Genomic DNA, 21,169 nt, shown 5'->3' with positions numbered 1-21,169 from the left:
ATCTGGATTGCTTCGGAAGTAAAAGGTCCTTTTTTTAACTTATGCCAAGTTATTTCCATAAACACTTTTTATAAGTGTGGTAAAAGGGAAAGGAAAATCAAATATATTTAGAATTTTAACTAGATAATCCCAGTTGAAAGAATCAAAGGCCTTTTCTCTGTCCAAACCAATTATCAAGGCTTCCTAATTTTCTCTGTTTAGGTAATCAATTAGAGTTAGTATCCTTTTAATATTATTCTAAGTATGTCTCTCATGTATGAAACCAGTTTGATCTTTAATTATTTTGATCAGTGGGATTTTCATTCTATTAACCATAATTGACATGAACATTTTATAATCATTATTCAACAAAGATATTGGTCTATAAGAATTACAATAATTAGGATCTTTGCCTTCCTTTAAAATAGGAGTGATTAGGGAATAGCTCCATGAGAGAGGGATTATTGCTTGAGATTGGACTTCAAGAAAAGTTTTATGTAAGAGAAAAGTTATGGATGAAGGAAACAGTTTATATAATTCTATGATTAAACCATATATCCCTAGCACCTTACTAGGTTTATTTTCTTTAATCTTATCCATAATTTCTCTGTGAGTGATTGTTTTTTGTAGCTCTGTCTTTAATTTTAGACATTTTCTTAATATTAGGAGTAATATTTTCTAGATTCAAATGTTCAATTATATTTGCTTCACTTTTATAATGTTTTGCATAATGATTCCTAAATGCATCCAAAATATCACCAATGTCCAAAACTTTTTTCCCCTTTCCTTCATGTAAGATGTTAACAATATTATTGGCTTTAGATTGCATTTTAACTTTCATAGATAAATTATGTAAATGCTTTGGAGAAGTAGCATAAGAGTTTATTTTTAATCTTTCCATGGCTTAGTTAGTTTTATGGGATAATATTTTGTTGTATTTTTTGTTTACATCTCCTATTTTTGTTTTATTCTCAGTAGAATTTAAATTCTTATTGGATTTAAGTAACAGGAGTTGATTTTGCAATTCCTGTAATTCTGATTTCCATTCCTTAACTTTATTTTTGAACCAGCTAATGAATTTACCATATATGTAAGCTTTTAGTGAGTCCCAAACCATAAGTATGTTAATTTCTGGCTTGTAGTTAATATCTAGAAAGAATTGAAGTTCAGAGATTAACCATGGCTTAAACTGTTTGTATGAAGGAATCCTGGAAGTACTGGTTAGCGGTTTAAATTCCATAGGAATTTTCAGTATAAGAGAGTTATGATCTGAGAATATACATGGAACTATTGAGAAATTTAAAATGTTTGAATATAGATCTTGAGAGACATATAGGTTCATAGGTAGGTACTAGGCTATCTGCCTGAGGGCATTTATAAACCTAGCCAGAGTGTGTCAGCTTTTACCATCCCATTGATTAATTAACTGAGCCTCTGTCAAGAAGAGCCAATGAAGTGATCCCAGGGGTGTATTTTCTGTTACCCATCCACTCGTCAAGGTTTCTCTTGAAGAGTGTTAGTGAGGGGCTCTGCCTAATGTAATTAGGAATTTTGTTCCAAAGCATGTACTTTATCTATTCTGATTTGGGTACCGTATATATGATCTTGATGTGAAAAAAGTGATGAGTTAGATTCTATAGCATTATAAACATCTCTTAATTTAAATATCTCAATCCATTTTTTGAAATGTTTAGCAGTAGATGATAAATGTGAGGACTTCTTATTTGTGGTTTTTGTAACATGTGATGCAATTAACATCACCACCTATTATTATGTTACCTTTAGAAATATTTGTAATGAGATCCAAGTGTTTCTTGGCTGTTCCTACCTCCATACCTGGAAACCAATAAAAGTTTACCAAGATCCACATTCTATTATTAAATTTTAATATAACGATGGCTATAATTCCATCCCTATCTACATATTTATATGAGACTTCTGGAATTAATGAATTCTTTTTACATAAAATCGTTACTCCTCTGGTTTTTCAGTTTATAACAAGAACTGGCTAATGTTATATATTTATTAGGGTTCCATAAAAGTCTGTCATTGTTTTTAAATGAGTTTCTTGTAGAAAGATTAGGCTCTGTTTACTTTTAGATACTGTAATAAATTGGCTCTCTTATTAAGATTATTTAAGCCATTAAATAACCTTGAGCAGTATCCTACCTTCACCAAGAATGATGCCACAATACAGAGATAAGATGATTAGCTTTAACAATTGGCTTAAACTCTGGTGTTATTCAAAGGGGATCCAATGTCTGTCTGCCTGGGATGACATGCTGGACAGTGCCTTTTTAGGCAAGGCTCAAATTCTAAACCTACCACCCTAGAACACAAAAAGGAAAAAACTAAGGGTAATGCTGCTCATGCCAGAAGTCTAAATCTCAAAATGCGGCCCTTCTCAGTATGGAGAACATCGATGTCTGTGCTGTGACAGAAACCTGGTTCCCCAGCACTATCAGGTTTTACCTCATATCATGCGTTCCGGCCCCAAAATCCGGACAATACCAAGAAAGGAGGGGGGGTATCCATATTCATCAAGGACACCCACACCTCAAGACTATGATGCATCGGAGACCATCCAGGTGCAATTAACCATAGGCAAGACTGCTCTGCAAATTGTAGCATGTTACAGGCCACCCTCACAAACTCAGGAACCTCACATGGCTTTCCTGAAAACACTGGAGGGGTTAAATGTATCTCCAAACACCATCATACTAGGTGACTTCAATTACCCTAATATAGACTGGGAACACTACTCAAGCCCAAACACTAAAGTTCCTGGAATTCATAAACTCAAATGCCATGGAACAACTAGTCACCAACCCCACAAGAGGAGAAAACATACTTGATCTCATCATCACGAACATGGGAGCACAATGTTCAACACCAGAAGTATACCCCTCACTGGTGAGATCAGATCACAAACTAATCTCGCTGGAGGTCCTCATCCCACCCCACCTGAAATAAAAAGACCACAGTAAAGAACTGGTCTCCTTTAAGCCCCCGAGCCAGCGGAGAACATTGCTCAAGCCGCCCAATCACTTACAAATGCCTTCTACCAGCACCTGCAGGACTGCATGGATAAGGCAATAAATCATCCAAAGCAAATTTTGAGAGAAAAATAGCTAAAGACTCAAAAGACAATCATAAGGCCTTCTTTAGCTATGTAGAAACCTGGGAGGAAACTCCCAGATATGCTCAGAACTAGTTCAAAATGATGTGAAGATTACTGATCCTACAGACATTGCCAACATACTGGCTGACAGGTTCAGTGCAAACTTCTCCCCTCCCCCAAAAGGAGAGATATCTATACCAAGCGATTGCAGCCCCAAACATCTCCAACACCCAAGTGAGAACTGCTCTAAAACACAGCATCCATGGGACCTGATTTAAACCCACAGCTAGGACAGCTGTTTAATCATAGTCTCATCTCTGGATACTTGTCCCACTTCACAAAGGCGGTGCCTCCACCAACCCTCTTATCTGCAAAGCCATGGAGAGGATCATAATGGACCTCATAAATAAAGACATAGGGAATTTGCAGACTTTGGATCCAATTGTCAAAGGCAGATCATGCCTTTTAAACTTGGTTGACTTTTGAAACAGTCACCAAAGCCATTGATGAGGGAAAGGCAGTCCATACAGCCTACCTCGATCTGGTGAAGGCCATTAAAAACTCATCAGCTTAAATGTTAACCCATACATCACAAGATGGGTTGCAAACTGGCTGAGTGACAGAACCCACAGGGTCAGAGTTGCTGGCGCCATGTCAGACTCAAAGCCTGTCACAAGTGGTGTCCCACAGGGCTCATCTACTTTTCTGAAGTACAAGCAAACACAGGAGGGTTATGGCTGACAAAGTTTGCAGATGACTGCAAACTGGGCCCGGGAAAAAAAAACATCTGACACAGATATCCTTCAGAAGGGTCTCACAGAAACGGATAACTGGTAAGTTAAATGCCAAAAATGAAAACAAGGTTACCCTAGCTACCATATAGGTGGCAATCCACTGAGCACAGAAGAAGTTATCAGGGACCTGGGGACCCAGGTTGACAGTAGCCTGTCATTCGACACCCATGTGGCTAAAGTAGTTAGGAAAACCTTCAACATTGCCCACCTTATCATGAAGGGATTCACATCTAGATCAAGGGAGGTCATAGTCTCCCTATACTCATCACTCATCAGACCAATGATTGGTATCTGACCCGACACTTGCAGCAGCTGGAGAGGCCACAAAGTTCCTCACCAAAAGGATAAAGGGTCTCAAAAATCTGTCCTATGCTGCCCGACTGAAAGAACTCCAGCTCTATTCAGTCACTTTGCTCAGAGGTGACCTTTGCCTGACATAGAAGGCCATGTCAAAAAATTTGATTGATGAATATGCCCTCACTCAAAAATCTAGATCCGTCAGAGCCACAACTGGCCTTGTTCAAGAGAAATCTTGACCAATGGATGGATTACCTCAGTGTCACTGCTTTCGACAGAGGCACACAAAATAATAACCTATTAGTATTTAATGATACCAGCATTAAGTCCATGTCAAATTTCTTTTAAGAAAAGGGATTGTTTTATTAATTTTCTTAGATACATAAATCTCCTCCTTTAATATTAACTCTATATTAATTAGTGAATTTTTCGATGTCTTAATCCACCATGCTTCTTTTATAAATGTATATATAGAAATGCTTAAGTCAGACTTGTTAGAACTAAAAAGGTATTTAAATAATGACATATTTACTAATTTTGAACTAATATAACATTTAACCCATACTAAACATGGAATGTAATACATTCCTAGTCTAACAGACAAGGATAAATCCATTAGACTATCATTCCTAACTTCCTTTTCTATTCCTTCTGAGCTCCATAAGTAACCATAATTTAGAAGGACAAAATCGGAATGGCAAGAGCAAAACAAAGCAGATGTCCCAAAACAGCATGTAAATCTCCTCGATACTTCAGTAGTCCACAGTACATCAATAAATAACCGGTGCTGCAACTAGTTCAGTATAAAGAATATATAATTTATTTTTCACAAACAGGTTAGCGCTTTCACCAGATGGCTTCATCAGACCTACTAAAACATTTCACTCATCAGTTTAAATACATAAAATGGCGGGAAAAGCAGCCAGTCTTAAAGTGAAAGAATCAATATTCATTTCCAACCTGTATAAAATCAGCTCAACTATTCAAACATATACAATAAGAGCAGCAATCACTAAAAACATTCATATATGTATCCAATATTTAATAAACTAAAAGCATCAATCATACACAATTCATAAATAAAAATATCTAAAATATATATGCATATCTAAAAAATATGTACATATATATATAGATATAAATATATATTATCCCAATGACTTTAAGACTGGCGTTGGAAATGAATATTGATTCTTTCACTTTAAGACTGGAGTTGGAAATGAATATTGATTCTTTCACTTTGACTGGCTGCTTTTCCCGCCATTTTATGTATTTAAACTGAGTGAAATGTTTTAGTAGGTCTGATGAAGCCATCTGGTGAAAGCGCTAAAATGTTTGTGAAAAATAAATTATATATTCTTTATACTGAACTAGTTGCAGCACTTGTTATTTATTGATGTACTGTGGACTACTGAAGTATCGAGGATATTTACATGCTGTTTTGGGACATCTGCTTTGTTTTGCTCTTGCCATTCCGATTTTGTTATTCATTTGGATTTTAGCTTTTTTGGCAAGCGCATTAACTCCTAGCAGGCTTATATTTCTTTTGATAATTTAGAAGGAGACTAATTTATAAATAAGATGACTTGTACGTTTACTATCTATCTTACCAGGCTTTAGAAAGTTTCTTATTAAACTAAAAATTGTAACTACAATATTCAGCTATGTTAAATACAGTATTATTATAAATTATAAAGGTGATTAACCAATCAATTGTCTCATATAAAAACAAAAGGATTAGTTCTAATAGTTTGAATTTCAAGAAGAAGATGTGTATTTTGTAGGTTTTAATTTCTTGCTTACACTTTATTACATGGAATGTTCAGTTGACTTACATTCCTAGTAGCTTAGTTGCTTGAAGGTAAGTAATTAAGTGGTGCGCCATTAATCATATGTTCTAAATTAATACTAGAGATGCTTCTAAATTAACATTAATGTTTAATCTTATCTGTTAATCACTACTGGATTCTCTTTTCTTATTTATAAACAAACTAACTTTCCAATAAGAAGGTAAGAACATATTTACATATTGTAGTGTGTTGATATTGAACTATCAACCTTATTATTGAGCATTAAGTGTGCCAGAACAGTGTTAACATGAATGCTTCATCAATTCCTTCACGTATATCTGCATTTATTGAGGTGATCCTATAATAGATCTCAATTAATCAATAAAATTATACAATAAAAATTAAACCAAATGCGCATGCAAATATTCATATGTATACATATGGGTTCACTTTATAATCTCAAAATACTGAAGTATTGAATTTCAGTATTTCAAGACTATAATGTCGAATGTTCAAAATAGGGAAAGTGCATAACCACAAATCTGGATATGTTGAATTTGTGGTTATGGTTTTACAGTATGTGGCGTGGAATGTATTGTGTGGGTGGTGTCCGGTTTAGTGTGTGGATTTAGGTGGAATTTAAGGTAAGTGACTATTTTTAAGGTTTTTGGGTAGGTGTTTGAGTGTATGCGAGTGTGTTTGGAAGTTGTATGTGTGGGTTAGGGTAGGCAGGTAAAAGTATGAGTGTTTAAGTGCTGAAAGTGGTGTTTGTATATATGTGGTGTGTGTGTGTGTGTGTGTGTGTGTGTGTGTGTGTGTGTGTGTGTGTGTGTGTGTGTGTGTGTGTGTGTGTGTGTAAGGGAGTGTAGAATGTCTGGTTGTGAGGTTAACTGTCTTTTTCTGTCTGGTGTGATCTCGGAGTTAGTATATATAAGTAGCAAGAGTGTGGGGGTGCAGGGGGGCTTGCCCCCCTGCTTATTTGTAGTGTGGGTTTGTTAATTTGTGTTATGTTTGTGTGTGTTTTGTTTGTTTTTTGTAGTGTGGATAGTTTGGTGTATGTGTGGTGTGGTGTATGGTGTGTTTAACTTCACGGTTTTTACTTTTGTGGTTTTGCGGGTTCGGTATTTTATAGATTTGACTTTATAGTCTCAACATACTGAAATTCGATGTTTCAGTATTTTGAGATTGTAAATCGAATCCATATATATATATATATATATATATATATATATATATATATATATATATATATATATATATATATATATATATATATATATATATATATGTGTGTGTGTGTGTCTTTATGAATCAATTTTTATGATAGTCAAGCTTAGCCATCTATTTAAAATATTTCAATAAATATTTGTAAAATGTACACAATGTGCCTATACAATTTATAACAAACTTCGTAATTTTCAATAACATCTCTATAAATTAATAGCTAGTTATTAAAATGATATCTAACATATAGCTATAACCAAATAGCAGAGATTTTTGCATACATATTGCTATCAACATTAGTTTAGTGATGATAAGCCAATGATGTAAACGCTATTCAGAAAATATTTTATCAGTTTCTAGAAGTGCTTAATGAAACAAACATAGTAATCTATACAATTTAGACTACTTTAAGTGAACTAACTTGATTATGTGTTTGTCTCAAATTAGTTACATGGGATGAAATTTACAACTAAGCAATTATGTACTTTGCTTCTGATATAATGTCACTATTGCATATAAAGCTGATGCAATACCGATGCCCTGTTTTGTTAAAGCACCATCTTTGAATAAATCTTTCACAATAACGAGTCATTGAACCTATTTAAATTTCATGTTCTGAGAATGAGAATCAAATGTAGCGACTGCCTGTAATGAAATACCGTAACCATTACATCCATTCTCTTTATATAGTTTCACCCCATCTCATTGTAAAACAGACTATTCTGTATATACACATGTAAATGATAGCTGCTGCAGATTAATTTAGCAAAGATAATTAAACTAATAAATATGTAAACAAGCATGGATGTCCCAGTAAAGCATTAGATGAAAACAAACATTAAATGTGTCTCAGCTGAAGTCCTGATAACCAGATGATTTATTGTTTTCCTTAGATTCAAGTTCATTGAGTTTCTACCCTTCATTAAATATAGCAACCAATCAGGAAGACTGTTGCATCCCTATACATTTTAAATATATATAGTACTCTGTATGAGATATTTAAAGTAACAGGCAGTCGCACGAGTTATTAAAGCTCTGAAGATCTTCTCCATTTAGAGCATTTAAGGATTTAGCTTTCCTGACTATCATTTGTCCCCCCCTTTTTTCGAATTTAATGGTCAAACATCTCAAAAGTACACTGCAAGTTCAAAGCCCACACATCTCTGTGTCCTAAACATTTCTTCCATGCTCAAGCAATTAAAATTTATAGGATCTTGTCAAACCAAGGCATTACACACTGGGACCGACTCAACAACCCATCTCAATAATATGTAATCCAAATATCAACCAAGTATTAATCTTAGTGTACAGCAAATGCAAAGACATCACACCCCCTTTAGTCTACAACAGCAGCTTTTTGTTATGCAATTTATCAACAACAACTCTTCCATACAAGACCATTCATCTCACTGTATTCAAATTGAACAAGACACTGTGTGAACATTACTTCATCTACCTACCCACAGCATTGACAACGATCATCTGGATACAATCGTGAAGCATAGCCATGTCTGAACTAACTGCAAAGGAAAGCTCTGCACTAGCCCAAATCATAAAGCAGCGATCTTTTACAACCTCCTGTTATACGTATATCACTTCCTTAGGCAACGTAAGACTTTCCTCTACAAAAATTAGCTTTCCCTCAGAATGAGCACTTTCAAAACTTTCCCGTAGGTTATGGGATAACATCTTTCCCCTATTTTCTTTTTTAAGTCGTCTACATCTATAAACTCACCACTACCAGGCGATCACGAATATCAGCTCAAAGCTCCCTCCACATCACTGTCCCATGTATAACACTCCTAGGTGATTCTGTCTCTTTAAAGAAGCTAATAAAAAATGGAATCAATGAAAGCAAAGATAGTGTTATAGAAGCCCATACTAGAGCTAACGAAATTGAAATTTATGCATGACAAAACCCAGTCTGATAAAAACAGTTTTAAATATGTTGAGAGACCGTAACCATTTAAAAACAAAGGACTGCATCCAAATATATTGACACAACTTAGCACATATAACATATGGAAGCAAACAAAAATATATTAGTTGGCATAACATTTTGGTCCTATTTGCTGACGGGCACTATTTGTAAGGGCAGAAACGTGCTTATTTAACTCAAGCTTGACATATTCCCATTAAAGCTCAATAAGTCAAGTATGTAGTAAGTCTAATCTTGAAAATATGAACATTCAAATAAAAACTATTTACTAAATTAATTGGCTGTTATACATTAGAGATTGAAGGAAGTTCCAGCTAACAAGGCTTATTACTTCTTTTGATCAGTGAATCATTGAACAGTTTACCAAATACTGTTACTATATAATGAAGAATCATGTTACTAGTATTGAAGAGATTAAATAATTTCTTTCTCCCTGTAAATAGGGTCTGTATTGTATTATCGGCAGTTTAGGTTGTCAAATGCTTAAACATCGACACCTAAGCGTCGAAAGCGTACAATAGCAAACAGCCACAAAATTGAATTCTTTCCTCAGGAAAGAATTTGCGTGGCCGTTATCAGGGATTTGCCCTTTACCCAATGTAGAGCGATCTCGGAGTTGGTATATTTAGTTAGGGGGGTGTGGGAGGCAAAGCTTCTCGCTATGTTTGGGTGTGTTTGTTCATTTTGTTTACGGACACCCACACAAATTCTTTCCCGAGGAAAGAATTCAATTATGTGGCCATTTGCTATTGTAAAATTTTGACGCTTAGCTGTCGATGTTTTAGGATTCGACAACCTAAGCTGTCGATATGATATAGATGCTGTAAATATATATTTATGTATATATATATATATATCAACATATACATACATTACATACCTTATTTTAAAAATATGGAACATGTAAATTTAAATATAGATCAGGATGCAGTAGATACTTTGAGAGATCTAGTAGGGACAGCTATTTTTAAATCAGTTTCTTATTTATTCTTTATCTTCAGGTTTGGCTGTAATATTATTCTTTTTGATAAATGCGGTGGCATGTTCTAAGTTGTTGAAATTTCTCATCTCATTTTGATATAAAATCTTGATTCTGGCAGGAAAGGCAAGCTGTGTTTTGATATTATTTTGCTTTAGTAGTTTAAGTAATGGCCAGGCTTTTTTCCTTTATTCCAGCACTCTAGGAGAATAATCATTGTCAAATCTTATTGGATTTTGATTATATTTTAAAGGACTTTTCTTACAGGCTGTTTTTAGTACCAGTTCTTTGTCCAGGTAAGAAAAAAACGTTATTACTATTTACCTTGGTGGTGTAGAAGATGAGGTTGATGCTGACCTTCCTAAGGCTCTGTGAGCCCTCTGTATGCCATAAGAGAAACCTTTAAAACCTAAAACGTCTGGAGTCCATGAGTTTAAGAATGAAATTGTCTTGCCCTTCACCTCTCTGTGGGAGACCAAAAATTCTGATGTTTGTCCTCTGTCTGTTTTCTAAGTCATCCACTTTATTGAGAAGCCAAATGTTTTGTTTAGTAATGATTTCCTTCTTCCTTAAGCCTTCCCTCAGTGTCATTCAAAGAAGTTTCTGTGTTTGTTATTTTATTCTGGTGTTGCTGAATAAGTTCTTTAAATGTATCTGTTTGTTTTTGACAATTTTCCTTGAGGTTCTGCAGGTTCTCTCTAAAATCATCCATTTTCAATGACAGTTCTTATAGTGTAGTTAGTCCCCAATTATAGCTCTTTTTTTAAAGCCAAGTCTGAGTGAGAATTCTTCGAGTTGCTAATCTGCACGTTATGATTTTCTCCTTAAAAGTTTGACAGGAAAATATTAACATATGTCCACCAAAATTACTAACTACATACTTTTAACTTTCCTCTATCAATTCTTGATATTTTTGTTAGAAAAAAAATAAAATATTTCCTGTATTTTATACTGATTAATGGAGCTCTGAGAGTCTGCTTCTTTTCAGTTAGCCATTCAGGCTCCGCCCCCATGTGTTCTAGTTTTACTTTGTTTCTGTGTTCCAAAAAATTTTAATCAGGCTTTATCCATTCAGTTAATTCCAAAGCTGCAGTAATGGTTAGTAATGCTTATTCAGTGTTGTGCTTTAGCCTGAAGAAGTCATGTGATCATAAAAAAGCACTTGCAGTTGTTTTTTTTTGAGGAACTTATATTTACGGGAGTTTTCAATTTGATTTTTTCACATTGATTGTGCTTTTTTTTCATCATATTTTTACAAGGACATTGTGCGCTCAAAATTTTTCTGAAATCAGTGTTTTATATTCTTCCCCACCATCTGTAGAAGTGTGTCTGTCTTTCTATCGGTCTGTCTTTTGATCTCTCTACCTATATCCTTGTTATCCAGATCAGTTGCACTCATTTTTTTATTTTGGACATGAAGGAGAAAATACATGTATAAAATGCCAGATGTGGGGAAAACATTTGAAACTATCGACTCAGTCAAGTGACTAACAACAATTTACATTGGTGGGGGAAAAAAGATATTGAGGCATAATGTGATGAGAAATAAACAATTATATATAATGGACGTTTCCAATGACAATGTGAATATATTATCTATATTTACAGTGATATCTATATCTGTGTGTTTCAATGATTCTATTTTATTTATCAGAAATAATCAAATACAAAACCCAGATAGGGAAATGCAAATTTGTACAGGCAACACCAGCAATCTATAACTAGAGCAGTAAGGTAAAGCAGTTAGGAGCAGCAAGTTTTTGCTGCTGTTAAACATTTATATAATCATGTAATTTATTTTGTTCAATCCTTGTTGTGCTAATTACTGTAATAGTAAGTGTGCAACTGTCTATGTAAATACTTGATGTGATAGTCCGATTATATTCTTTGACACTAATTTCTGCCCAATGGGCCTGAGTTGAACCTGAACGGGATCTGTTGATTAGTTCACTTAGCTGGTTACCAAAATGCAATAAAAAGATAAAAGAATCAACATCGTAATGAGGTCTTATCTGCTTTTCTTTATTAAAACAATACAAATCTAGTAAAAAGAAAAAAATGGTATACAGTGAAGTAAAAAATCATGCAACAAATAATACCGCAATCTCATATAGGCAACTGATTTCAGAATGATGCTGCTAAATTCATTAGGGGTAAAACAGGATTTTTATCTTTAGGATAAAAATGCAACTATACTATAAAACGAGACATCACCAAATTACTATGGGACCAGAATCCTATCTCAGTAATTGAAGTCTGGAATAATCAGGTGGGGCATAGTCTTAGAGATCTAAGAACTAGCTAATCACAAAATTATTCAAGCCAAAAGGGGATTCAAGAGCCTGTGTTTAGAAGCGTCTGCTGTCTTGTCATACTCTTAAAAAATGGCACCCTTGCTTTGTGGTGGAAAGGACTGAAGCCCCAAAAGTGATCTAAATGACCCACTGACCTGCATTTGAGTGGTAATTTGGGTACTGCAGGAGCTTGGGCATGGGGTCAGAGTGAGCTTTTGTGTAGGTTTGCTTATCTTAGGGAATGCACTGGGGCAAGACACTCACTATGGCACACCTCTGAAGTTGAACAATGATGGAGATCAGGGTATGATGGGCATGTCTATACAAAGAAGCAGGAGTTCCTTTGAGTATCACACAGGGACCTAGGCAATTACACTGCAGTCCCATTACATGCCTCCCATTGAATGCTTTAGGCATGAGTGGGATTAACAAATATAAGTGGGGCATTAAAAAAGATACCTGGATGACAGCCTCATGGTTGGCTCTAACTGTTTGGGAATGGATGGGTTGGAGACCGCTCTTGCTCATTTGATCTAAAATGGGATATGTATATTGCACAGTGTTAGGGAGATCTGGCTGGTATCAGGAACCCCCCCCCCACCAACAAATTTCTCGAATGGCATGCTCTCTGTACCCAAACAATTGAATACCATTTTAAGTGCCGTTTATGTTTGTACAAACGTTTTAGTAGACTATGAATGTAAGTCTATTGGGGCATTATCCAACAAGGTGTGGAAGCATATTTCTATAATATTTTGTCCACTGAGTGGGGTAAGGCATTTATCTCCCAAAATGACTTGAGCCACTTTTTAGTGGTTGGGCACCACTGCATACAGATGTCTTTAGAGAGCAGTGAAAGATGGCAGCATCCCAAAGCTCAAGATATTTCGAAATGTCTAATTGCTTCAACAAAAAATTATTTCTACTGGATGAATGTAGCTACCCCCACAAGGAGCGTAATTCAGGTCTCTCAACTTCATAGCAGAAGAAATCATGACAAAGCTAAAAAGAATGGAGGTACAAAGGGCAAAAAATAAGGACAGATTCTAAATATTCCTCTTATAAACTTATAAAGTTACTAGAATAACAGATTTTGTTTTGATATGCATTTTTTTTGAAGGACATGAAATGTGAAAATCAGATATCTGTAATTATTAACTTCAATCCTCTGCAATTTGCTAGAAAGCCACAAATTTTATAAGGAACAGATCAAAAATATTCTGAGACACACTGGACAGTTGAGAGGTATTGGAATAATTCCATCAAACAAGCATTCCTTCTATTCAGTGTTTAGGGTGATTCCATAAAGCGACTGAAGTTGCTCATAAATTAACCATTGAAGTGGGTTTCTCCAAAGTAGTTAGTGCGTGCATGACAGCGGAGCATCACTTACTTTGTGTCAAGGGAGGCCCGGACCATGTCAGTATTTCACTACTTGTTATAAGGCTTAAAGTGTTTACCTCACAGTCACAAGGTACAGGGTTTGACTCACCTTTCAAAGGGAAATTGGCTAGGCTCAGAATGGCCTGCAAGGGTAGCCAGACTACTACTTACCTAAGTAGTAGTCCTGCAGAGCTGTGCAGTCCTTAAAATAGTTGAAAAGCATGAATGATCTGCCTGGTCTCAGAACGTCCTTATAATTCAGGGTAATAAAGTAACTAATATTCTTATTCCGTTTCAGCTGCTCTGATGCAGTAAGTGAAGATATGCCTTTGGTGGAGCATCGGCTTTCTAACCGATCTTCTGATTCGAGTAACCTGTCACTTATTGAATATTCTCCAACTGAGCTTCAGTGGCATCACCAGAGAACACAAGAAGAAGAGGAAAGTCTGACCACAGCTATTTTTCAAAATTTACGCAAATCACTGCACTTGCCAGATATTTTGGATGACTTTAAGTCTATGCACAGAGACTCAACCAAGAACAGGCTGAGTAAGTACCTTGTCACTTATTGTCACTGGAAAACATAACAGCACATAATATCTGTGTGGCAAGTATATATTGATATATATTCTGCATGTCAAAATCTGTTGATTTATATATGAGTTGGCTCTTCCAGAGGATTGGTAATATTGTATCCTTTCTGGCATGCAACAAGTCACTCTCTTTCTTATGACTGTACTTTATTATAAAACTTAAATGCTTTATTTAAAATATCTGTATTTATCTGAAACACATACTCTTCTCTGTGTAAGATGTAAGTTATAGTTACTTGTGTGTTGCCCAAAGCCATGGCAGCACCTTTGCATAATATGGAAGGGAAGTTCAGAAAACCATTTGTGCTTTACAACACAAGGCTTTGCTTTGTGGGGCTTCTTCATGCAGTCTCTAGGCATGACGTATGTAAATTAAACCGCTGTTTCATGGACGAGCTATGTGACTTGTACGATATACAGATTAACAGATGTCTGTGTGATACAAGTTTGGAGCAGAGCTTGAAAGATGCAACACAATTGGTGGCTTCCTTATACCCACTGATGTTAATAAAACCTAAGCAATTTGAAGCTATTCCACTGATATGTTATGGGCTGGTTATTCTGAAGATTTCACAACCCACTTAATTATACAAGTGTGTATGCAAATACTTAAAACATATTTTGAAATAAAATTAGCCTTTGTACAGCTGGTATTTTTCATATTTGTCTGTCACTCATCTTACTAGTCAGAAGCTGATATATATATATATATATAAAAGGAATAGCTCAAGGAATAGCTCAAACAAACTCTTGCTTTTGGAGTAGTAGCTAGGTTACAAAAACCGTGCTGGAGAATTTTTTTTACTGTCTTGATTTGTGTTGCTTTTCCTTGTTTATGTAACCATTCTACTATAAACAAGGCTAGAAGCAGCTAAGCCTTTCGCATTGTTGTTTTAATTTAATTGTTGCCTGTGAGCACTGTCTGACTAAGTAATTGGCTCAGAGTCATGTTGTAGGCAAATCAAAAGAAATAGATTAAAAGTCATCACCAGCAGCTAGCTTTAAAACGTTTCATGAAACTATTAAATATGGAATGATTGTAACATTTACTTTACTGATACCATGATGTAGCAATGTATGTGTGAGTTATAATTATTCCGTTTTGTTGTGGAACAATGTTCAGCTGGAATGTGGAACCACATTGCTGATTTTTAGGCAGTTAAAGAATGAGAAACTGTTACTGTTGTTTGACACAACAACTTGTTAGCTATCTCCATACTTTGTAGGCTTTGATGCTTCTGGAAGTGTACTTTCTTTACCACACTTGGTCATACTCATTTAAGGAAATGAAAATATGAAAAAGTATAGTACAACTTAGGAACAATTTTTCTGAGCTTTTACAAAAGTTTATTTTGGTAATGTATTGCAGTTCTGCTAGTTTTAGCCTAACATATGGTTTATTTGTGTAAAGCTAAGTATTTTTATCAGTACATAGAAAAATAGCTTGTTCTGGGTACATAAAAATGTGCAAGTCCCCTGTTTTTCTTAAAGGTCAATATGTATCGTACAAAGGCAATATTAGAGCCGATTGAGTGTTCTGTAACTGTAATCAGAATGATATATGAGCAACTTGCTTAAGATCGTAAAGGAACAAAGTGCAGTAAAGGGAACAATAATGCCAACTCTCAAGTTAATGGTTGAATAAATCTACTACAGATCAGTAAAACCTCCTAATACTACATTTATATACTCTTTAGAAGAGATGCATTTTAGTAAATTTGATTGCTGCTCTTTGTCATGTGCAGAGTACCAAGGAACAGATGGTGATTTGCAAACTTCACTTAACATCATATAGTGTATTGTACAAGAACTTTGCCTTATAGCGAATGAGAGTTCATTAATGATTTATTTGCATAGGCAGTATCATAAATATATCAGTATTTTACAAGTATTGTATAATGATAAGCAAATAATATTTTGAATAAAAAAGCATCACATGGACAAAAACAAAAAGAAAAAACTGATGATATACATTCAACATTGCTCAAACCATTGAGCTTGATAAATGCATTAAAATATAGATAAGTGTACTTTTATTTATTTTTGTTTACTTATGGAATCAGGAGAATGCACAATTCTTATACTTTCTATTCCACCAGATATCAACTTTCATACAAAAGGTTTTAGAACAACTTTTCTAGAAAAAGTAACCTAGAGGTCATTTAATATTCACTTGTTTTGCTTCCTGAAATCCAAATGCAGTCATCCTGCATGTCAAAAAAACACTCACTAATTAAAATAGTCAATGTCATGATCAAAGTAAGAGGTACTACAGTAGAGTAATGTGGTATGCAAGCTTCTGTTATGTGTGCACACATGTATGTAGTATGTCACAAAGCTGTTCACAGGGTCTTGAATCAGTAAAAAGAAAGTGACAAGTAATGAAATTTGTACCAGAAAGTAAGGCTTTTCTGTTTTAACTAATGCCTTTGTAATACAGTGTTATATCCCTTCAAGGGAAGATGTACTTTTGTCAGCATCCATAGATACAACCACTCCACCAGCATTGAATAAACTAAGATTTAGGGCTATATTTGTAATCATTGCACAAATGCATTTCGGCTATCCGCACCGTCTATAAATCAGCATAGCTAAACCCCAATTCATATAGAAGCCTCTTATATTAATGTGCAATGGTTGTGAATAACAGCAAATTAACTAATAATGAGATGTAAATGAGAAATGTTGTGAAGCTGCATATGCTAATGTAGCATTATCTCACCTACTTGGAACTCATAGGCCAAGTTCCACACTGCCTGCACACATCCATTGTAAAAAGTGTAGTTGCGCCTACTAAATCTACATTTCAATCCACAACCTTGCTGTTAGTTTAGCTGTTTCCCCTGCTGACCCTGTAAGTAAAATGCCACAGTCATAAAGAAAAATTTTTCATATATAACCATTAGTCAAAAATCACCTGCCATCCTCAGGAAAAAGAAAATTACATGGCACAGACCTCATATACACAGGCAGATTCCATCCAGGTAAAGCAAGCTTGTTGGTAGTTTGTTACTATATCCGTCTTTTAATTAGACCCTACTACAGACTTGTAATCATAACAATTTTGTAATATCCCATGTTAAGTAAACAAAATTTCCTTGCGACTTCAGTACTTCAGATGAATCACTGCAATTTCTATGATGTAAGACACCAAAGCAAAATGTTTTCTCTGTGATCACTAAGGATTTTGTCTGCTACTATAACGATTTCCCATTTACAAATGATAGCTTACTGTGTTGTAAGTATTGTAATTGATCATCATATGAATAAAACAAATATTTCCTGAAATGAACTCGATAATCATACCTCATTTAGACCTGCTTCATAATAATTTCCAATATTTCTTAATTTTTTTATAGTTTAACAAGTCCACAATTTCCAAATTAATTTACCATCTAACTTGACTAATCCCAGACTACTATGGTGCTATTACATTTACTCACATAAAGTCAGGCTACCTTATATGTTTTGTATTGTAATGAGGCCCTTTTACATTTATCTCTATGAATTGCAGTAATAAGGCAATGTTTACAGCACCTTATCCATGTAATTGATCTCCATTTATTTAACCTTATCTTCAGGGTACTTTATTCTTTCGCTGAATGTAGGTGCATTTATCAAAATGCTTGTTCATTTCTGTAGTCAGCGTGAATAATCTCTGTTGACCTTATCCGCATATTGTTGTATCTCCACTCTTTGCAGATTATCGCTACATAAATCCGAAACCCAGGACTGTGAATACCGCTGTCAGGCACAGAATAAGATACGATTGAAAGGCAGCAAGTGTACGCCTCTGAACAAGCAGCACAGGTGTACACCCTTGTATATGCAGCACAAAACACTGTTCAACAGAAATAAAATTAATTCTAACATTTTTATTAAACATTTTATACAACTAGGAAAACTTGATTGAATTTAACTAACATTCTGCTATGTCAATTTTAACTAAATAATTCAAATTGCATAACAAGTGAAACCAACACACTATTAGACAGATAAAAGGAGTGATTATTACTGCATAAAAATGCCCACAAAATCATTAAAGTCAACCTTAGCTTCCACATTACATATTTATATCTTAACAGCTAAACAAATTAATTTTTTCCCAAAATGTTTTTATTGGTTGTTAACATGCAAATCATTACAATGTCTTTATTTTGGCTTTTCCAGGTTAGGGGTCGCCACAGTGGAACTCCAGTCTGCTAATGATTGGCAGTGAATTTTTATGGTGTCGAGTTGCCAGCCTGGCACCCAACCTTTAAGAAGGCACACCCATTCACGCACGCACCTACCTGCATGTCTTTTTAAGTGATTTTGACCACAGAGAAGACATGCAGACTCCTCACAGAAGGCACTCCAGCCAAAAATCGAACAGGAGAGCCTCTTGCTGTGAGGCGACAAAGCTAACCATTGCACCGCCGCGGCTTAATGCAAATCATTACAATAGTAATAAATCATTACAATAGTAATGTCAATTTTTGTATGCAATCTTTTCCCCATGTAAATAATTATGAACAATTAACTTTAGCCAAACATATTCCTTATTTATAAAATTAACTTTATGAACCATGAACATGTAGTAACAAGAAGCTTTCACTTGGTGATACTTCAGGTTAACAGTCGTCCTGCAAATGTAGCATTAAAAGTTTACTTGCCTGAATGTAAAACAGTGTATTAACAAAATTAATACAGCAGCCTCTTTCTGTTTCTTTTAAATATTTCTTTTAATTCTCTTTTAAATAATAAAACTACAAAATTACATAGTACTTCACAGTCTTCTGTGTTAAAAAATTCAATTAAAGTTAATGTAGTTCATGCTTACAGTTTTGAAGTAAATATCCTTCAAAGCTATAAATCCTGTGTGTGACAGCTTTCCTATTGTCTTTTAGCATCTGAAAAGTAAACCTACACACCAATCTAGTTTGCTGTAGATTTTTTATAAGATGACTTGCTCCTTCTTTCATTTCTCATAGTAGAAAATGTCTGTTTTCATTCCTTGATTTGTTTTTCCTGCACAGCATATCCTACTTGGATGTATTACCAGATATATTGTCCATGCAACTGAACAGTTAAGGAACTTCCTAATATTCCTTTTAGATTGATGACACTGTAAATGTTTTAATTTATCTGATGCAACTATGTAAACAACAGAATCTGCAAATGCAACATCCAGCTTTTAATCGCTTTGTTTAGTAATCCATTAAAATGTATGCAGCATAACAGTGCGATTATGAACAAGAATTATTTCAATTGCAATAAGTAACCATCAAAAGTTTAGAAACAGTAACTTCTTGAAATATTGATTATCTTTTGCTAGCTACTGATGACTTCTAGTTTCTGGCTTCTTCCATTGTTCCTCCTCTTACCAAGGATACAACAATGTTGGAGTTACCCAGACTCATCCCTTCACCAGACGGGTCTTTGATCTCCAGACAGGAAGACCTCTTAGCCATCCTGTTGATGAATACCCCCGACAAATGGGGAGAATAACTGGGAAGATGGGCCATCTGTGGTCTGCTAGGGTTTTTCATTTAACCCCTTCCTACTGACATGCAAGGCCGATGACGCAGTTGAGCATGCAATGGCACCTTGAAGGAAGTGCTCCTACCTACATGGTGGTGCATCCCTCTTTGCCTTCCTACTGCAGCAACAGCTGGCAACTCTTTCAAGGCATGGTAATGTTCCTGTGCATGTTTCCACACCTTAAACCTTGGAAGAGCTGCTTGTTATGTTTCTTTCTTCCAGATAGTTGCAGCAGATGTCAGATTGGTCACAGACAGAGGCCTTATCCATCTTCACTAATGGAACTTGCTGCAGTTTCAAAGTTTAGTGCGCTCTGCACTTTTAGGACGTGTGATGAGTAACTTTAATGTCCATGACTCATTCCATAATATGATGTAGCAATGATACATGGTTTGTTCTGTTGTAGACACATACGTGCTGGAATTTGGTCATAAGAGCAATGCCATTTTTGATTATTGGGGAATATGTTGCTGTCCTGCCGGGTGCTGCTTCATTTACATTCTACATCTGGAACTGAAGGGCGAAAAATGAGACAGAGGACCCCTTCCTCTCTATAATCTTCTTAATCACACTGAGACAAGGAGGAGTACCTAGGTTATTTAGATGATATCCACATGCCTTTAGGCTTTGATGTGGATGTTGAAGATGTCATTTCATCAGCCCTCCCATCTAAACACATCTGTTTGGTGAAACTCGTACCACTCAAAGAAGCTTGTTGCATAGAAAGATAGGGAATTTTCATCCATCCAAAAAAATAAGGTGATTCCTAGCAGTTGAAGATCCTAAGCCATCAACCATATTTTCTGTAAGAGAAGCCTTTTTGTTTTATTTAAAAAGCTTTCACTGAGCCAGAAATTCAGCCCCCCCAGCTCCAAAAATACATGCTATATTTGGTAACATCTAAGAAATCTTCCAGCATCTGTGTTAGAAGATGAAGTAGTTACTTCTATAGGGACAACAGAGTTCAAAGGAGGTTCCTCACCTGAATACTTTATCCAATGACAGAGAAAGAATTCTCAACACATTCATCAACATGGTTGTCACATTGGTGTCAAAGCCATATGATCCGGTACTAAGAGATATCTTTAGAGAAATGAACAGAACAACTAGCTTATAGTGTTCATGATTCTGCACTAAATGACAAATAATCAGACCATCACAGACTACAGCAAAGGCAGAGAAATTAAATCAGATCAGGGAGAGATGCAAACACCAGGGCTGCCATCACTGGAGTGTTATATGTGTTTCTCTGT

General features: G+C 35.3%; 1 protein-coding gene across 1 annotated transcript in view; it reads left to right on the top strand.

Moving 5' to 3' along the window:
* Nucleotides 1–21,169, top strand: part of LOC122789809 (rho GTPase-activating protein 6-like) — a 442,274-nt gene that overhangs the window by 382,208 nt on the left and 38,897 nt on the right. The window contains exon 10 of the mRNA XM_044057251.1: nt 14,099–14,349. Within this exon, the coding sequence (XP_043913186.1) occupies nt 14,099–14,349 (251 nt within the window). The remainder of the gene's footprint in view (nt 1–14,098; nt 14,350–21,169) is intronic.

Source organism: Protopterus annectens, chromosome 15.part0, assembly GCF_019279795.1.
Source record: "Protopterus annectens isolate FY-2018-M chromosome 15.part0, PAN1.0, whole genome shotgun sequence".
NCBI classification, from domain to species: Eukaryota; Metazoa; Chordata; order Ceratodontiformes; family Protopteridae; genus Protopterus; species Protopterus annectens.
This window is presented reverse-complemented; position numbering and strand designations above follow the sequence as displayed.